We start from the raw sequence: 18,308 nt of genomic DNA, 5'->3' as shown, positions 1-18,308 counted from the left end.
AAAAATAAGGACACATTCACAGCTGGTACATTTGGCTTGTGAAAAGTAACCTCATTCTGGTTAGCATAATCTTGTTGTGCTTAGCAGAAACAGATAACTCCTCAGAAAGTCGTCAACAGAGTTGAGAAGTATACAATGTTTATTCTTTTTGGTTTTACCCATATACTTGGATGTGTCATAGCGCTGTATTACCAGGGGCGAGAGTCATTACTGACGAAAGTCTTAAACTTGGATATAAATTCAAAGGTGTGTTGAAATGATGTAATTTCTTCTGTTACGTAAACCCTGGGGTTATAGATTTCAGGGAGCTTTTGGAAACGGTATCCAAAGCACTTTAGAAGTAGACCACTGAGCAGGATTTCTTTTGTTGTGGGGAAAAAAAAAGTCTGATTTTCTTCACCAGGCCGACATAAAATGTCTGAATTCAGCCAAAAGTCTGAACAATGTCATCCCTGTATTACATATATTATACAATGTTTATTCCATGGGAGGTTTGCCTAAAGTCAAGCATTTTATGAAAGTTTGTGTCAAAATTTCAAAAAACACAAGGGGCAAGTCCAGCATTTCAATCAAATTTTGAAGACAAAAAACGAGGTTAGTCAAGCGTTTAATTCAAACTTGGGTCCAGAATTTAAAACAACACAAGGGGCAAGCCCAGCATTTAGATCAACAACTTTGATCAAATTTAGGTGCAAAATCACAAGGGGGTAAGTCCGGCATTTTGATCAAGAACTTGGATCAAATTTATGTATAAAAACAAATCAAGGGGGCAAGTTCAACATCTTGATCAATAATTTAGATAAAATGAAGGTCCAAAACGGGGAAAAAATCACAAGGGGGTACGTCCAGCATTTTGATCAAATTTAGAAACAATTTAGGTTCAAAATCACAAGGGGATAAGTCCAGTATTTTGGTCAAATTAAATACAAACATTTAAAAAATCACAAGGGGTAATTTTTCAGAAGCATTTTGATAAAGCTCATGTCAAAAATTCATCAAGGGGTAAGCCTTGAAAACAATCACACAAAGTGAGTCCAGCTTAAATTAGGGTTTACTGATAACGTTTTATTGTGTGGACGCCAGAAATTAGCAAAAATATGGGAAATATTAATATTCTTGTTCGAAATATGTTAAATTAGTTTTGCTGAAAACCCTTCCAGATTGGGGCCACAATTTATTGTGTTACATTATGGATTAAAATGATACAGTAGGGGAAATACTTATATCTTTGTTGAAAATTCTTAGTACATCTCTTTACAAATGCTTTTAAGCGTGGTCACCAAAAGAAAAGTAAAATTGTCCAATATTTTACCAATTACTTACAAAATTTGTATTTAATTTATTCTTTTGTATAAAAACATTCTAAACAGAATAGCATCAAAGCACATATGCAAAATAATTTCAAAATACAAGCTGTGTCACCAAACTATAATCACATTACTGAATCATTAACTCCTAGAATAAATTATCTATAACACGCCATGTCTTTAAAAGAACGTTACAGAATTGGTAAGAAACAAAAATCGTGAAGATCACAGATTTACATAAAACTTACACGGTCTAATGATGATGACAGTACAAAACATCCCTTGAAATATTTCTGTCTGAATCCTCATATTTGGTGAGAAATAAATAATCTAATTTCGCGTTCGGAGTTTATCGCTCAGTGATCGTTTTATTAATTTTTGTTTGGCATCGATGCAATGCAAAATTTGTAATCGGTTTTCACTATTCTCTCGTGACCCAGAGAACTTCTACAGGTGTGTCAGTTTATGTATCTGGTGGATTACATTAAGTGCTTACACTGCCAAAAACTCTTTAGTTAGCAAAAACCAAATCTGTAATGTTCCTTTAAAGGCACTGTACACGATTGGTAATTGTCGAAGACCCGTGTTCTCACTTGGTGTATCCCATCGTAAGCATAAAATAACAAGTGTGAAAATTTGGGCTCAATTGGTCATCGAAGTTGCGAGAAAATGATGAAAGAAAAAACACCCTTGTTGGACGAATTTGTGTGCTTTCAGATAGGAATAAAAGACTTCTAGCTAGAAGTCTTTTATTATTTTAGTGAGAAATTACCTCTTTCTCAAAAACTACGTTACTTCAGAGGGAGTCGTTTCCCACAACGTTTTATACTATCAACAGCTCTCCAATGCTCGTTACCAAGTCAGTTTTTAAGTTATTATTTGTTTTGAGTAATTACCAAACGTGTACCTTCCCTTTAAGTGTACCAGCCTGCAATATGTATCTACAAAGTACATGTACATAGTCAACCCTCCTACTGTCTGACCATTCAATATAATCCACTGTGGTTTTGCATGATGGATAAACTATGCCAGCCTGCAATATATCATTTGGTAAATAAAACTATACAGTACACTGTCTGATCATTCAAAATCATCCACTTGATTTGCATGATAGCTACACTATGCCAGCCTGCAATATGATATCATGTGGTGACAGTCAACCCTCCTACTGTCCGACCATTCAATGTCATCCACTGTGGTTTTGAATGATAGATACACTATGCCAGCCTGCAATATGATACCATGTGGTGAATTCATCTATGCAGTACACAGTCAACCCTCCTACTGTCTAACCATTCAATAGCATCCACTGTGGTTTTGCATGATGGATAAACTATGCCAGCCTGCAATATGATATCATGTGGTGACAGTCAACCCTCCTACTGTCTGACCATTCAATATCATCCACTGTGTTTTTCATTGATAGCTACACTATGCCAGCCTGCAATATGATACCATGTGGTGAATTCATCTATGCAGTACACAGTCAACCCTCCTACTGTGTAACCATTCAATAGCATCCACTGTGGTTTTGAATGATAGATAAATTATGACATACTGTAATATGCTCTATGAATGTTGTGGATTCATCGACACTGTACACAGTCAACCCTCCTACTGTCTGCAGTCTGTGAGTGTGGCAGTCCACTAGGGTGCAAGATTGCAATGCAATGAACGATCCCGGAAAAAGGTGGCAATAGTTTTTCTGTAATTCCAGTATAAGGAGCTGTTTAAATTGCCAGATCTAGACAAGTACCACGCTGTTAACGAAAAAAATGTTTTCTTATAGCGGAACTGCAAACACTGTTTACTTGCAACAGGTAGATTTCATACAACAAAGGAAGGTATACCTTTTGTAATCACTAAAATGAATGGCAATTAAAAAAACCTTTGGTAAGAAGCCTACAGCAGCTTCATCTTGTATAAAGCATTTTGAGAAACATTTCACTTTGAAATAATGTCGTATATAAAAAGGATATCAGTTTGTATGTCCAAAAATTTGAATCTGAGAACCGTTACTGCATCAACATTTTTCAGACCGAGTACATGTATTCCCATATAGGGACATATTCGCTCCAGATTTTCGGGAAAATCTAAAAACAAAAATTGTTTAGATGTTAGTTTTATAGTACAATACTCAAAGGTACACCTTGCCTTTAGACTCAGTTGTTTCATACAGTGCTTTATATATATTCCTTATAAATGCTATACAAATATTATTATCATTATTATCCAAAATAAGAAAATGTTAACTTCCTTTTACATTACTTAATGTTACAAATATCTATAATAGATTTGAAAAATTAAACATGCATTGCCAGATTTAATTTTGCAAAAGGTTTAGTGAGAAAACGTTTTTAAGAGAAAATAGTCAGAAATATTTCTATTTGAAAAAATGAACTACAAAAACATCCTTCAGTGGAAAAGTGTTTAACACAAAAAATAATACCCAGAAGACTACCCTGGTCAAAAATACAAGAAAGGCAAGAAAGAGTGACGTAACCAGGGGGAAATGACGCCCAGCACAAGCCCCACCCACAACAGAACAGAATCCCCCCTCCCAAACTTGAACGAAAAAATGCACAAGTTAGCCATAAGGGTTTGATACATGAAATAGCCCCCCTAATATATGTCTTTGTCCCCACTTGCACCTCTCAGTGAAAACATTTCTGGTTACGCCACTTGCAAGGAAAAATAAAGAATGTAAATAAAAAATACACTTTTTGAAAGTTGACAAGAGAAATTTTCTATAATAAATAGTAAGCACCAAAAGGAGGACAGCAAAATAAAAACCAGTTTGAAAATTGTTATGTTCTCTGAACAATAAATTGCAATAACTGTTGGACACCTCAAAGGAAATTGATTGAAATAGATTTTAGAGAAAAAGTAATGAAATTTTTATGAAAAAGCTTTTATACCAGTGAAGAGTTACTGTGTAGCCACACTTTACAAAGAAATATTTAAATAGAAATTTGGAGGACGAAACCCAACAAAATGTATAGCTTTTTTTAAAGCAATGGAACCTCTGTGAAAACTAATTCCGAAAAAGTTGTTAAGAAATCTACAAACACCATTTTATCAATAAGCCTTGCCAAAAAGTCACTTTGCTAAAAGGTTATTTGCTAAGCAAAATTTGACATAAACCAGTCATAGAAACAGTGGAACATGACTGCATGTTTTGGCTGGTAACCTGTTCTTGCTAAGCAAAAAGGTGTCTGGCCTGAAACTATCACGTGCACTGTAATTTTGTTTTTAATAAATAGTTTGCTTCATACATTTTTATTTGGTTTGCGGTCACCATGTGTATATCTACTTGACAGATAGAGTTTGTTCTTAAGAGAACTGTCTTGCCCTATATTCTACTACTCCGGAGTAGATTTTTCAGGAGTTTTTTTCGAAAAAAAAACTTGCTGTTTAGCCAGTACATGACCCTGGAGAAAACACCTTGAATTGGTTACCGGTACAATGGTTATGCCTCGCTAATATCTGCCCAAAATTTCATGGAACTGCATGCTACGCATACTGATGAACCCTGTACGGAAACGCTTTGCTAGGTCACCAGCAAAAACAGTAGGAGTGCATATTGTTTGTGGCTTGTACACCGCATGATCTTGCTCCGCGGTTAAACAAAATTATCTTGGAACATAAAAAGGAAATTTTCAAATTAGCGGCTATGGCTCTGGCTGTTGCCAAGGGTGTTGCTATGGACAGCCTTTGCTTCAAATGTAGAGAAGTAGAGATCAAGCCACAGTCGCTAATTTGAGCAAGGTCCTCTGTTATAAATATTATAAAATATTTAAAATATTTAAAACATTTTTTTTCAAGGCCAACTTGAGTACCTGAATCCGCTTGAAATTGTTTTGTACACAAACTATTAATTTTTTTTGTTTTTACTTTTTCTTAACAAAACAGAATTTTAACCATACATGTAAATTACTGAAAGCTTACACCATGTCACCAAAGTTTATTTACACGTACAAATTTACGTTAATTACTTTTCGGTATAATACAAATTTACCTTGTTTTAAACAGTTAGAAGAAAACAAAGAGGAATAAATCTCAGAAGGGCACCAGGCGAACCGGGCCAAATCCAAAATACAAAACATTGTGGTTCGGCTGGTAACCGGTTTCTGCTGCAAGGAAAATCTCAAGAAAAATCATGTAAACAAATTCATTTGCTCTCAGCCTGAGAAAAAAATTAAAAACACTGGAGACTTCAAGGAAATGGTGAACCTGAAAATAAAAATGGACAGTTGTTTTGTTTTTTCGGGGGAAAAAAATGTTTAAAACCTTTCATATTTGCTCGTAGTTGTTGGAATCACTCTTACAACCACCAGCCAAGAACAAAACTCCATCCTGAAGGAGAAAAGAAAAGGAAACAAACCTTGAAAACTTTTTATTTCTTTTTAGAAATTTGTGAGACAAAAAGTAAAATCACTGTTAGGTACCAAGACAATGTGAGGTTCACATTTGGTTCCTCATATTACAAAAAGCAAAGAGTACATGTGTACTCACACACAGCTCTCAATACATACACCTGTACACTCGGTGCATACTAAGGCCAAACAAAATAAATGTTGTGTTTACGGTAACCCGACCGACCTGAATTTTTTGCGGCCGAATTGCCGACCTCAAAACATTTTTCTAAATATTTTGTGAGTTGGTAAAATTTAAAATGAGAATTTTAACATGTTGCCTCACTTTAAAACTGTTTATTACGACTTACCAGTGTAATAATGCATTTTTGCAAAAATCATGGCGATATCAAAACTTGTGCACCCGGCCCACGCCTAGCCTAGCTTACTGTACTGCCACAATTTTTTCTGTGAAAGGTGCACGCGCCACCCGATGCCCGGCCCCGACGCACCCGCTGTGTTCACAGCGTATTTCGGGGCGATCCAATGTCACACGAAACGAAATTGGGCCCCTGGCAGCCGGCCGCATATTGGACACCACAACAAAACACGGTACAACAGTACAGTACAGCTAGCTGAAATAATTGGACAAGAAGAAAAAGGTTCGCCGTTTATGACAAAAAAACATTTGACTTGTAATAACTGAAGACGTATTCTAATCAGTTTCTGAAAGTGGATAAAAACAAAGAGAGACGCCTGCAGTTAACTTGTTATGGTAGACAAGTGATTCTGCCGTTGAAATAAAACATACAGTTCAAGTTTTCAATTCCAATTTTCATTGTTGTTTTATTAGTGATTTGTTTCTTCGGAGTATGATTACCCATCAGACACTAGTTGAACTGGCCATCGGGAAGCTTTTGAGTTGTTTTGAAGTATATTTAAACTACCCAGAGACTCACAACACACATTCAGATCAGATCAGGCTGACATTCAAAATAATAAGTTTGACCCTCAAAAGTGTTTATTCATTTTGCTATATTATTTTGGGGGAAATGTGAGTTGTGAGTTTCGGCTCTGTTGTTAATGTTATGGTACACCTTGCACCACTGAGCCTACTGAGTGACATCATTTTCACCCAGCAAACCGGAGGTTCGTCAGTCTGGGTAAAGTGCAAGTAAGTGTACAACAATGGAATGAAAAATGTGAACAAAATAACCACACCTCAAATTGAAAGTTGGTAAAACTGATGTCAGCATTTAAAACATGGCCCTGATTTAATGGTAAGATAAAAAGTTTCCTTGTAACTTCTAAAGCGCTTGCAACTTAACCTATGTTATGTTTTTTCTAAAACAAGTTATAAACTTTTATATTTTACCACTTTCCAACATGAGGGTTTATAACTTGATGAGTCGAACAAGGTTAGTATAATTCATGGTAACGGGTTTAAAATATTAACAAATAACTCAAAATTCAAGAACTTAAAAATAAAAATAAAATTACAAAATAAAATTATTTTCCTACCTACCTACCTGGAATTTTTTAGGACCGTTACCGTAAACACAACATTTATTTTGTTTGGCCTAAGGACATTTGCAATATTACATATGCATTAAATACAAAACATATTTCTCACCACTGTCAAGAACACTGTGTGGACTCATTTAAAATAATAATAATAATTAAGTTAAAGGAACATTACTCAGGCCTGTGAGTGGACCCTTAAAAATGAGCTGAAAAACATAACTACATAATGTAATGATGATCATGTAACGTCAAGTGAGGGCGCGCCACGCATTTACACTGGTCGCCATTAGCAAAACAAAGAAAATTTACTAAAAAAAAAAGCCATCCACACTCACCTTTACAAGAAGTGGAAAATCTTTCCAGAATTCAAAGTTTGGTATAACTTCTTTCCCCTCCGATCCTCTCACAAACTTCAGGAAAAGAATTCCAATAACAAGATACAGTATGACGCCAACGCTGAATCTGTAAGACATGAAGGAAAGGAAAAGGGGTGTCAAAGTGTGCAAACTGTATTGTATTGTTTTGTATTGTTTTGTATTGTATTTTTTGTCCAAACCAATAGCGGTCGAACCGCCAATTACAAGGAAGAAAAAATAAAACTAATAAATTAATCAATAAATTTACGTATACAAAACTAAATTCATAATAGCTAAATAAAATAATAATTATTAAAAAAAAATATAAACTGTATTATAACTTGGGCTGCGACAAGCAGATGTGTTTAATAATAAACCAGTAATATTAATAAAAACAAACAAAGAATTGCAATTATAAACTAAAAATAATAAAAACCTTTAAATACACAATTGTTTACAAAAATACGTAAAACAGAACAAACAAACTCAGCAACAAAACTAAAATAAAATGACAACAGAAACTACAATCTACTAACAAAATAACATAAGTAAGTAAACAACAAATGTATAAAATGAGTAGGTAGGTGGCCTTAGCTATCGATCCAAAGCGGACCTTCGTCAGAGGCATAAACAAGTACAAACAAATACATACCCATTTGTAAGAAAGAGGGGAAAGGGATTAAGGGAAGGGATCCAGAAAAAAAGTGGAAAATTATAGCCAATCAAAGTATCTATTTGAGAAAAAAAAAATGAGTAAAGATGTTTATGTTTATCATGAAAGGATGGAATACTGGACCATAAAAGTGGTAAATGTATTGTTTCTATAACAATGCAGGGAAACATGAAAGGGTAGGATTCAAGAGCAAGTTGCATCCAACAACTCATCATCTTCCTTTGTCCTTGGACGGAATAGATGAATCAGCATTGATGAAGTGGTGCCAGGTTGCCAGGTTGCTTTATCCCTCAAAAACAACTAAGTACAATTATAAGGACATCATCAGGTACTGACAGTGGCTATTACATGTGAAATTGGATTACTGAATGAATTGCGTGAAGGTGCCCAAAACACATCACAAGTTCCAAATTGGGGAATTCGTGCAACAAAGAAAGCCATATCTTCATTGTTTAATATCTTCAAATCTTGCAAGATTGGCTCTTAATGAGTAGAGGTGCTTATTGTTCGCAGTGACACTATACAATTGTTGCATGCTGTGACGGGGTCCATGGCATTTTGTACACTCGAGGGAGAAAATGGAACCCGAGGCGAAGCCGAGGGTGCCATTTACCCTCGAGTGTACAAAACCCATGGACCACAGTCACAGCGTGCAACAATTATTGTTTTGTTATGAGTCCCTGCCTGTAAGAATGTACCAAATTAGGGGGGGGGGGGGGGTGTGATTCATGGGTTCGCAGATCTTCTTCTAAAAAATTAGAGTGATGCACCATCATACCAAACGAATAAATCCAAAATTTTAGTTTGCTGACGCTTTCGGTTTTGGAGTTACCAGTTCTCAAAGTTTGGGCCAAAAGACCCTCGAGAAACGAATAGTACATACCCTGTTAACACAAAAATGTGTGCCAAGCTCGTCCCAACAAAAGTAAAACATTTTTTGAAACCTCCACTTGGGCTTATAACAAAAGTGTAAAAAAAATTTGGGATCTCATTGGCGCGTCATGTTACGCACACCTGAACCTTTGACGAACAGTGCCCTCGTGCCATTTTCAACGCCTCATAACTCAACGCGCCTATAAGATCCCCTTGAATTAAACAAGTTCACATGAAAGAGCTTACATCCCTCAAACAAATTTAAGTGCAAAGTGCGTGGGATCTCGTTGGCGCAGTGAGATAATAGAGGTCAAAGTTCAAATTTTACCAATAAATTGCGTTTTCAAATCCCATTTGGTTTTTGCTTTTTATGTGTTGCTGAGAATCTATATAATCATAAAACGCAGACAATTTAATGGGATCATATTGGCGCGTGGATTTCTAGACGACGCAAAATCGCCCGAAATAGGCAGTAGTGTAGTTTCATTATGACCTTTGACCTTTGATATATTGGTGGGCCAACATTATCCAATTATTTTTCAATCGAAATCTGTTAAGGAACACTCAACTTAACCAAATACAAGAAAACATTGATGGGATCTTGTTGGCACAGATACTTACAGTGATGAAAAAAGTGAATGTTGTGCCAATTTAGGCCAAAATGTGTGGAATGGCAATACTTTAGAAAATTTTCAAAAAATCTTTTGACATGCAAGTTGCAGAGATCCCAAGATTCTTTTTTCATTTGTCATTAGATGAAAATTGATCCAACACCCGGTTGCCATAAAATAACTTTTTGTTGTTGCCGCGCAAGGTTACGAAGGTGCGAAAATGCAATATATTGGTAAAATTTAAACTTTGACCTCTACTATTTCTCTGCGCCAATGAGATCCCACGCACTTTGCACTTCAATTTGTTTTAGGGATGCAAGCTCTTTCATGTGAACTTGTTTAATTCATGGGATCTTATAGGCGCGTTGAGCTATGAGGCGTTGAAAATGGCACAAGGGCACTGTTCGTCAAAGGTTCAGGTGCGCGTAAAATGACGTGCCAACGAGATCCCAATTTATTTTTAATTTTTTTTTATAAGCCCAACTGGAGGTTTAAAAAAAAAAATTCTTTTTGTTGGGATGACCTTGGCGCACATTTTTGTGTTTACAGGGAATGTACTATTCGTTTCACGAAGGCTTTTAGGCCGAAACTTTCGTAACTGATAACTCCCAAACCGAAAGCAAACTAATATTTTGGATTTATTCGTTTGGTATGATAATATATCACTCTAATTTTTTAGAAGAAGATCTGAGAACCCATGAATCACCACTTGGTACATTCTTACAGGCAGGGACTCTTATACCTTTGTATAATTGTTATTCCTCTTCTCGAAGTTCTGTTGTCATCTTCAAACATTATTACGACAGACTCATTCATTGTTTAATAAGCAGACGAACAAGAAACAATTCCCTCAAACCCGCAATTGTTTCGTACACAGCGCTGGAAATCGACCAACGCCAGGAACGATCAAGGCGATTTACACCGGTGTACACCGGTGTACATCACTTTTCATGTTACCCGGCCCGTCGAGCCATGTAACATGCGTTTTTGTTGCGCGTCACATGATTGGTTCTCAACCTCTCAACCAATCAAACTTCTTTTGTTGCGCGTCACATGATTGGTTCTCAACCTCTCAACCAATCAAACTTCACAGTTTGTTACCGAGGTATAACAAATCAATTTGAAAACCCTTTGAAAAAACTTGGTGTATCCTAACAAATGCATAAAATAACATATTACCTCTTTCTATGATACTTGTGTGCACTGGGTTCTTTTACGTGCAATAAACAACAAACTGGACCTCTACAAGGCTTCATGTCCCAGCCAAAGGTTGGTAAACAGTTTGCAACATCAAGATCTATTTTCTCCAAATAAATGTATTTATAAATAAATCTTGAGTAAGAAAAAGGACATTTTTTAGGGGCGATTTCTACATGTAATACTATACACATATTGACTGGCAATGAGGTAGTGTACGTCTATTCCCCCCCGGGACTTTGAGTGACCAGAAAAGGCACCGTGACCTATTTCCCAAGGTCGAAGGGTATAGGTATTTCTTCAGTTCACTCAAAGGTCCTAGGGGGAATAGCGGACACTAGTTACCAAATTATGCCAGTCAAGATGTGTTTTATAACACACCTCGGTCTTAAATGTGAAAGAGAAAGGAAGTTTTTGTGTTCCTGTTCACGGTTCACTTCAAGAGATGGCGCTGTAACCAGGGACTATTTTAAAAGACTAGTGCCCGGCGGGCACTATTTCTGCAAAACACGCGTGCGCGATCACTAGACTAGTTCATCCAACTTGACCGTGTTTCAGCCAACCAGAATACAGAACAAGCAAGATGTGTTACAATTAAATTTATTGAGCTGTAGTCTACTTACAGAATGCAGAGGACAGACCCAGCACTGATGCCACCTCCAAGGCAACCGTTTTTACAAGCACAGTTTGAATGTAGCTCAAATTTCTGTATGAATCGAAACATAACAGCTTCATGAAAGACATGACAATTAAAAGCCCTAACTCAAACACCTGTACTCAAGATCAAAGCAGGCCTACGACTATTAAGCCTAAGCGACTAGTATGACTAGTGTCAAAGTCGCGACTATTGATTGCTTAGTCGAGTCTACCGTTATTCATTTCGCTTGCGGCACACATTGCCAAAATGCATCTTTTGAGTATTTAAAAATTAGTTGCGACTGGTGTCATAGTCACAACTATTTGAGGTGCGAATAGTCGAGTAGTAAGTTTCACTAGTCGCCCACCCCTACTCCGTACCAAACATGTATCTATTGAGAAAGCACGCACGCATATGCTGTTACTGGCTCAGAGTTCATACTTCAGCGACAAATTTGAAGTATTTAAATGAAAGGTTGATTCATATATTTTCTTTAAACAATGATAAGGTCATGCTAACAAAATTCAAAAGAAAAATCAAGTTCAAAACATTAAAAGGGTGATTCATATTTTCTAAAATATTAACAAATTCATGGTAATATCAAAGTTTAAAAAAAAAATGTAATTGTTTAACTTACATATCTTCCCGAACCTCGCGTCTGTTCTCCTATAACTTTTAAGACAGGCGTAGTAGCTGATGGTTCACAAATTAAACTCACAATGGTTGATCTGAAAGATAGACACATTAAAAGATAGCTTAGATTACGACAAACCCGGGGCCTAATATCTAATGCCAAGAAGATTTGTAGAGTCTGGTGGTGAAATGGTGCACACGACTTTTGAACAGGTAGTGCCAGGAGAAAAATGTTTCTTTGATTCCGGTTTTCCGCAAATACAAAGCAATATCAGTAACTTGAAAAATTTAACCAAACTTGGGCCTTTAAGGGCTAAATGGTCTGATTTCTTTTAAGAATAAAGAGATTTAGTATGATTTATTGCTATTGAAGACAAGGAACACAACGACAATAAAGTGTCCTCAACACAGACCTGGGTGTCTCTCCCCCGCTAGTATACGTTAGCGTTGTCCCTAGATTGTCAAAAGTAGCACTTTCTTGATCTCCAACATCAAAAGACTCTTTCCCATCTTCACTCCTCTGACATGCCTAAGGAGAGAAAACCAAAACAAAACAACCATGAAAGGGCAAACAATTATAATAACATTTATTTTGAAACAAGGTGGAGTGTCAAGGCCAAGCAGTAACAGCAAAAGCTCTATTGTGTCCGTAAGTGACACATTTGACTTAAAGCCATTGGACCCTTTCGGTATACAGAAAAGAAAAAAAAGTTCACAGAATTACAAATAATTTACAGGGTTTACAGAAGGTAATGGAGAAAGACTTATCTTGAAATATTAGTCCATGAAATGCTTTACTTTTTGAGAAAACGGTAAAACAATATAAATTCTCGTTAGCAAGAATTACGGATTTGTTATAAACACATGTCATGACACGGCGAAACGCGCGAAAACAGGAGTGGGGTTTCCCGTTATTTTCTCCCGACTCCGATGTCCGATTGAGCCTAAATTTCCACAGGATTGTTATTTTATATATAAGTTGTGATACACGAAGTGTGGGACTTGGACAATACTGTTTACCGAAAGTGTACAATGGCTTTAAACCGTTATTGCTTAAATTAAAAACAGTCGCTTCCGTTTTCTGACAGACTAAATATAGTCTGGGACCTATCTTCCGTGCGACTATTAATTTGGTATATTTAATCACTACTGAACACATTGGGATAATGATCAAGGTGATGGATAAATGTATGTTGTCATTAATACTATACATACCGCAACAGTTTGACAGTAAGTATCAGAAAAGCTGTTACACGGGTTATAAGCGTAGAAGTAGGGGTCCGTTTGAGTAGTTGATTTGGTGTACGGGAACCTGTTGATATAATCACAAGAAGCTGGTTGCATACATGTATAGGTTGATGATGGGAAGAAGGGTTAGGGGAACATGAGAAAGAAATGTTGTAACTCACTGTAAGGGTGAGGGATGAATGTGGGAGTAGAAAGTGTGTGACTGTGAGGGTAGGGACTGGGTAGAGGGTAGGGACTAGGTAGAGGGTATATAGGGACTGGGTAGAGGGTAGGGACTGGGTAGAGGGTAGGGATTAGGTAGAGGGTAGGGACTTGGTAGAGGGTAGGGACTGGGTAGAGGGTATATATAGGGACTGGGTAGAGGGTAGGGACTGGGTAGAGGGTAGGGATTAGGTAGAGGGTAGGGACTTGGTAGAGGGTAGGGACTGGGTAGAGGGTATATATAGGGACTGGGTAGAGGGTAGGGACTAGGTAGAGGGTATAAAGGGACTGGGTAGAGGGTAGGGACTGGGTAGAGGGTAGGAACTGGGTAGAGGGTAGGGACTGGGTAGAGGGTAGGGACTGGGTAGAGGGTAGGAACTGGGTAGAGGGTAGGGACTGGGTAGAGGGTAGGGACTGGGTAGAGGGTAGGAACTGGGTAGAGGGTAGGGACTGGGTAGAGGGTAGGGACTGGGTAGAGGGTAGGAACTGGGTAGAGGGTAGGGACTTGGTAGAGGGTAGGGACTGGGTAGAGGGTAGGGCCTGAGTAGAAGGTAGGGAATGGGTAGAGGGTAGAGACTGGGTAGAGGGTAGGGACTGAGTAGAGTGCAGGGACTAGGTAGAGGGTATATATAGGGACTGGGTAGAGGGTATATATAGGGACTGGGTAGAGGGTATATATAGGGACTGGGTAGATGGTAGGGACTGGGTAGAGGGTAGGGACTGGGTAGAGGGTAGGGATTTGGTAGAGGGTAGGGACTGGGTAGAGGGTAGGGCCTGAGTAGAGTGCAGGGACTAGGTAGAGGGTATATATAGGGACTGGGTAGAGGGTATATATAGGGACTGGGTAGAGGGTATATATAGGGACTGGGTAGATGGTAGGGACTGGGTAGAGGGAAGGGACTGGGTAGAGTGTAGGGACTAGGTAGAGGGTATTAGGGACTGGGTAGAGGGTAGGGACTAGGTAGAGGGTATATAGGGACTGGGTAGAGGGTAGGGACTGAGTAGAAGGTAGGGAATGGGTAGAGGGTAGGGACTGGGTAGAGGGAAGGGACTGGGTAGAGTGTAGGGACTAGGTAGAGGGTATTAGGGACTAGGTAGAGGGTATATATGGACTGGGTAGAGGGTATATATAGGGACTGGGTAGAGGGTAGGGACTGGGTAGATGGTAGGGACTAGGTAGAGGGTAGGGACTTGGTAGAGGGTATATAGGGACTGGGTAGAGGGTATATATAGGGACTGGGTAGAGGGTAGGAACTGGTTAGAGGGTATATAGGGACTGGGTAGAGGGTAGGGACTGGGTAGAGGGTAGGGACTTGGTAGAGGGTAGGGACTGGGTAGAGGGTAGGGACTGGATAGAGGGTATATAGGGACTGGGTAGAGGGTATATATAGGGACTGGGTAGAGGGTAGGGACAGGGTAGATGGTAGGGACTAGGTAGAGGGTATATAGGGACTGGGTAGAGGGTATATATAGGGACTGGGTAGAGGGTAGGGACTGGGTAGATGGTAGGGACTGGGTAGATGGTAGGGACTAGGTAGAGGGTATATAGGGACTGGGTAGAGGATAGGGACTAGGTAGAGGGTATATAGGGACTGTGTAGAGAGTAGGGACTGGGTAGAGGGTAGGGACTGTGTAGAGGGTAGGGACTTGGTAGAGGGTAGGGACTGGGTAGAGGGTAGGGACTGAGTAGAAGGTAGGGAATGGGTAGAGGGTAGAGACTGGGTAGAGGGTAGGGACTGGGTAGAGGGTAGGGACTGGGTAGATGGTAGGGACTAGGTAGAGGGTATATAGGGACTGGGTAGAGGATAGGGACTAGGTAGAGGGTATATAGGGACTGTGTAGAGAGTAGGGACTGGGTAGAGGGTAGGGACTGTGTAGAGGGTAGGGACTTGGTAGAGGGTAGGGACTGGGTAGAGGGTAGGGACTGAGTAGAGGGTAGGGACTTGGTAGAGGGTAGGGACTTGGTAGAGGGTAGGGACTTGGTAGAGGGTAGGGACTGGGTAGAGGGTAGAGACTGGGTAGAGGGTAGGGACTGGGTAGAGGGTAGGGACTTGGTAGAGGGTAGGGACTGGGTAGAGGGTAGGGACTTGGTAGAGGGTAGGGACTTGGTAGAGGGTAGGGACTGGGTAGAGGGTAGAGACTGGGTAGAGGGTAGGGACTTGGTAGAGGGTAGGGACTGGGTAGAGGGTATATATAGGGACTGGGTAGAGGGTAGGGACTGGGTAGAGGGTAGGGATTAGGTAGAGGGTAGGGACTTGGTAGAGGGTAGGGACTGGGTAGAGGGTATATATAGGGACTGGGTAGAGGGTAGGGACTGGGTAGAGGGTAGGGACTGGGTAGAGGGTAGGGACTTGGTAGAGGGTAGGGACTTGGTAGAGGGTAGGGACTTGGTAGAGGGTAGGGACTGGGTAGAGGGTAGAGACTGGGTAGAGGGTAGGGACTGGGTAGAGGGTAGGGACTTGGTAGAGGGTAGGGACTGGGTAGAGGGTAGGGACTAGATAGAGGGTAGGGACTTGGTAGAGGCAAGAGACTGTGTAGAGGGTAGGGACTGGGTAGAGTTAGAGATTGGGTAGAGGGTGATTAAGACTATTAGAACTATGAGGTTCGAGAGCATAGTTTAATGAGTAAGGTAGTACCAGCTAGCGTGGCTAGTGCACTGGCTACCGTTGAATTGATTCCTTTACAGGCTTTAGCATGCAGCAAATAGAATAGGAGGCTACAAAAATGGAAAACAAATGCCAAACATACATTATACACAAAATTCTTTATCAATATTCCTTTTAGAAAGTGGGGTCCAGATAAGGACATTTTTCATCCCTGCACTCAATTCAATTCAATTCACTTTATTTCCAATCCATTATTAAGTAAACTTTAAAAAATAATTAAACAAGCCTTTAAATAATGAATAATGTTTTACAAGCAAATGCAATAATATGTTAATTAATAATTATGATAAAATACAAAATAAAACAAACAATTACAAGCAAAGGCAATCGTATAATAAAGGAAAACAAAAAACCAATACAAACACATATGAATGGCAGGAGGGTTATGTTATCGCAACTAGTCAAGTACGGACCCGACCCGGGACCCCCCTAACCCACAAGGAATAAAGCAATGTTAAAGGCAGTGGACACTATTGGTGATTACTCAAAATAATTATCATCATAAAACCTGTCTTGATTACAAGACATTGTGGTATAAAACATTGTGAGAAACAGCTCCCTCTGAAGTGACGTAGTTTTCAAGAAAGAAGTAATTTTCCACGAATTTGATTTCGAGACCTCATGTTTAGAATTTCAGGTCTCGAAATCAAGCATCAGAAAGCACACAACTTCGTGTGACAAGGGTGTTTTTTTCTTTCATTATTATCTAGCAAATTCGACGACCGATTGAGCTCAAATTTTCACAGGTTTGTTATTTTATGCATATGTTGAGATACACCAACTGTGAAGACTAGGCTTTGACAATTACTAATAGTGTCCACTGTCTTTAAGCAAGCAATGTGTTCGAAGGAAAATGTAGCGACAAAACAATTCTATTTTACAAGAACAACAAACACAAAACAGTAACCATTAAATAAATATCGATACTCTAATAATAAAACTGAAAAAGTGGTGGCGCCGTACGGAGAGTTTGATATTCATATTGGAGTTAATTAACGGCGGATAAATTGGTGGCGACGTGCGGAAGATTATCCCTAAACTCTACTACATGTACTTCTACAAGAGGAATGTACTGCACATAGACAGATAGATAGTGAACATGAACATGTTGAAAAAAAATTGAACGGAATTTACCTTGGGCCGTTAGTTGAAGCAATGGTTTTTAAGGAAATAACGCCAGAACCGTCACTGAATTTGCACTCACAACTGTTCACTTTCGTACAAACTGCACCCAGTCCATCACACCGCACCAGCTGGAAAAGTGAAAAGAGCAGGAAGAGAACACCTATTCTTACAAACTGAGAAAGCTTGAAAAAGTTGCCATTCCCCAGTCTCAATTTCGTGTGGTTTTCCATTTTTCAGAAGACTGTTGCTCAACAAGTTCAGCGACTGCTAACCACTTCTATCCTGATGTATGTACACACGTTATAGCCGTTCATACATTGCAATGTACAATGCATGCTATACATGTATGTCCGCATGTGATGGAGCCATCACATGATCGATGGGGCCGCGCACATAATATGCGCCCGATTATAGTTTGCACTGCCCAACTCCGACGGTTTTACCCCATGCCCATACCATATATGCATAGAGTACCGAACTGTACTCTGGAACGATTACTCAAGTTGGGCTTCGGGTAGTCTTGAAGTCAAGACGGTAATTGTTGAGCGCGGTGTGTAGTTACAGCGCGGTGTAGCTGCGGGGACGATACACACACCCTCGATCCCAGTATGTGTGTGTGAGTCAGGCCGTGTCCGAAACGACGACTTCTGCTACAGCTACGTCTAGAGCAGCGCGTCTGTCAGTGTTGAAGAATAGGCAGACGCGCGCGATCTAGCCGTAGCTGTAGCCGAAGTCGCCGTTTCGGACACGGCCTCAGTCGTAATTACCGTCTTGAATCACTTGTACCCAGCTTTGTACACATGCAATGGGACTTGCTACCAAAATTGGACGGAGCAGTTTGATTGGTTTAGAATCGCGAAAACATGAATATTCATAAAACATCTTGTAGAGTATGGCATCAT

General features: G+C 39.3%; 1 protein-coding gene across 1 annotated transcript; it reads right to left on the bottom strand.

Moving 5' to 3' along the window:
• Window positions 1–19: 19 nt before the first annotated feature.
• Window positions 20–17,715, bottom strand: LOC139948626 (uncharacterized). The gene is made up of 7 exons (XM_071946822.1): window positions 17,416–17,715; window positions 13,382–13,478; window positions 12,580–12,695; window positions 12,171–12,261; window positions 11,520–11,602; window positions 7,522–7,648; window positions 20–5,663 (listed from the first exon to the last, which is right to left on the bottom strand). The coding sequence occupies exons 1-7, from the start codon at window positions 17,634–17,636 to the stop codon at window positions 5,601–5,603; spliced, it is 798 nt and encodes a 265-aa protein (XP_071802923.1). The 5' UTR covers window positions 17,637–17,715; the 3' UTR covers window positions 20–5,600.
• Window positions 17,716–18,308: the final 593 nt, after the last annotated feature.

Source organism: Asterias amurensis, chromosome 16 (assembly GCF_032118995.1).
Source record: "Asterias amurensis chromosome 16, ASM3211899v1".
NCBI lineage: Eukaryota > Metazoa > Echinodermata > Asteroidea > Forcipulatida > Asteriidae > Asterias > Asterias amurensis.
Note: the sequence above shows the minus strand (reverse complement) of the source record. Positions and strands in the feature narration are given on the sequence as shown.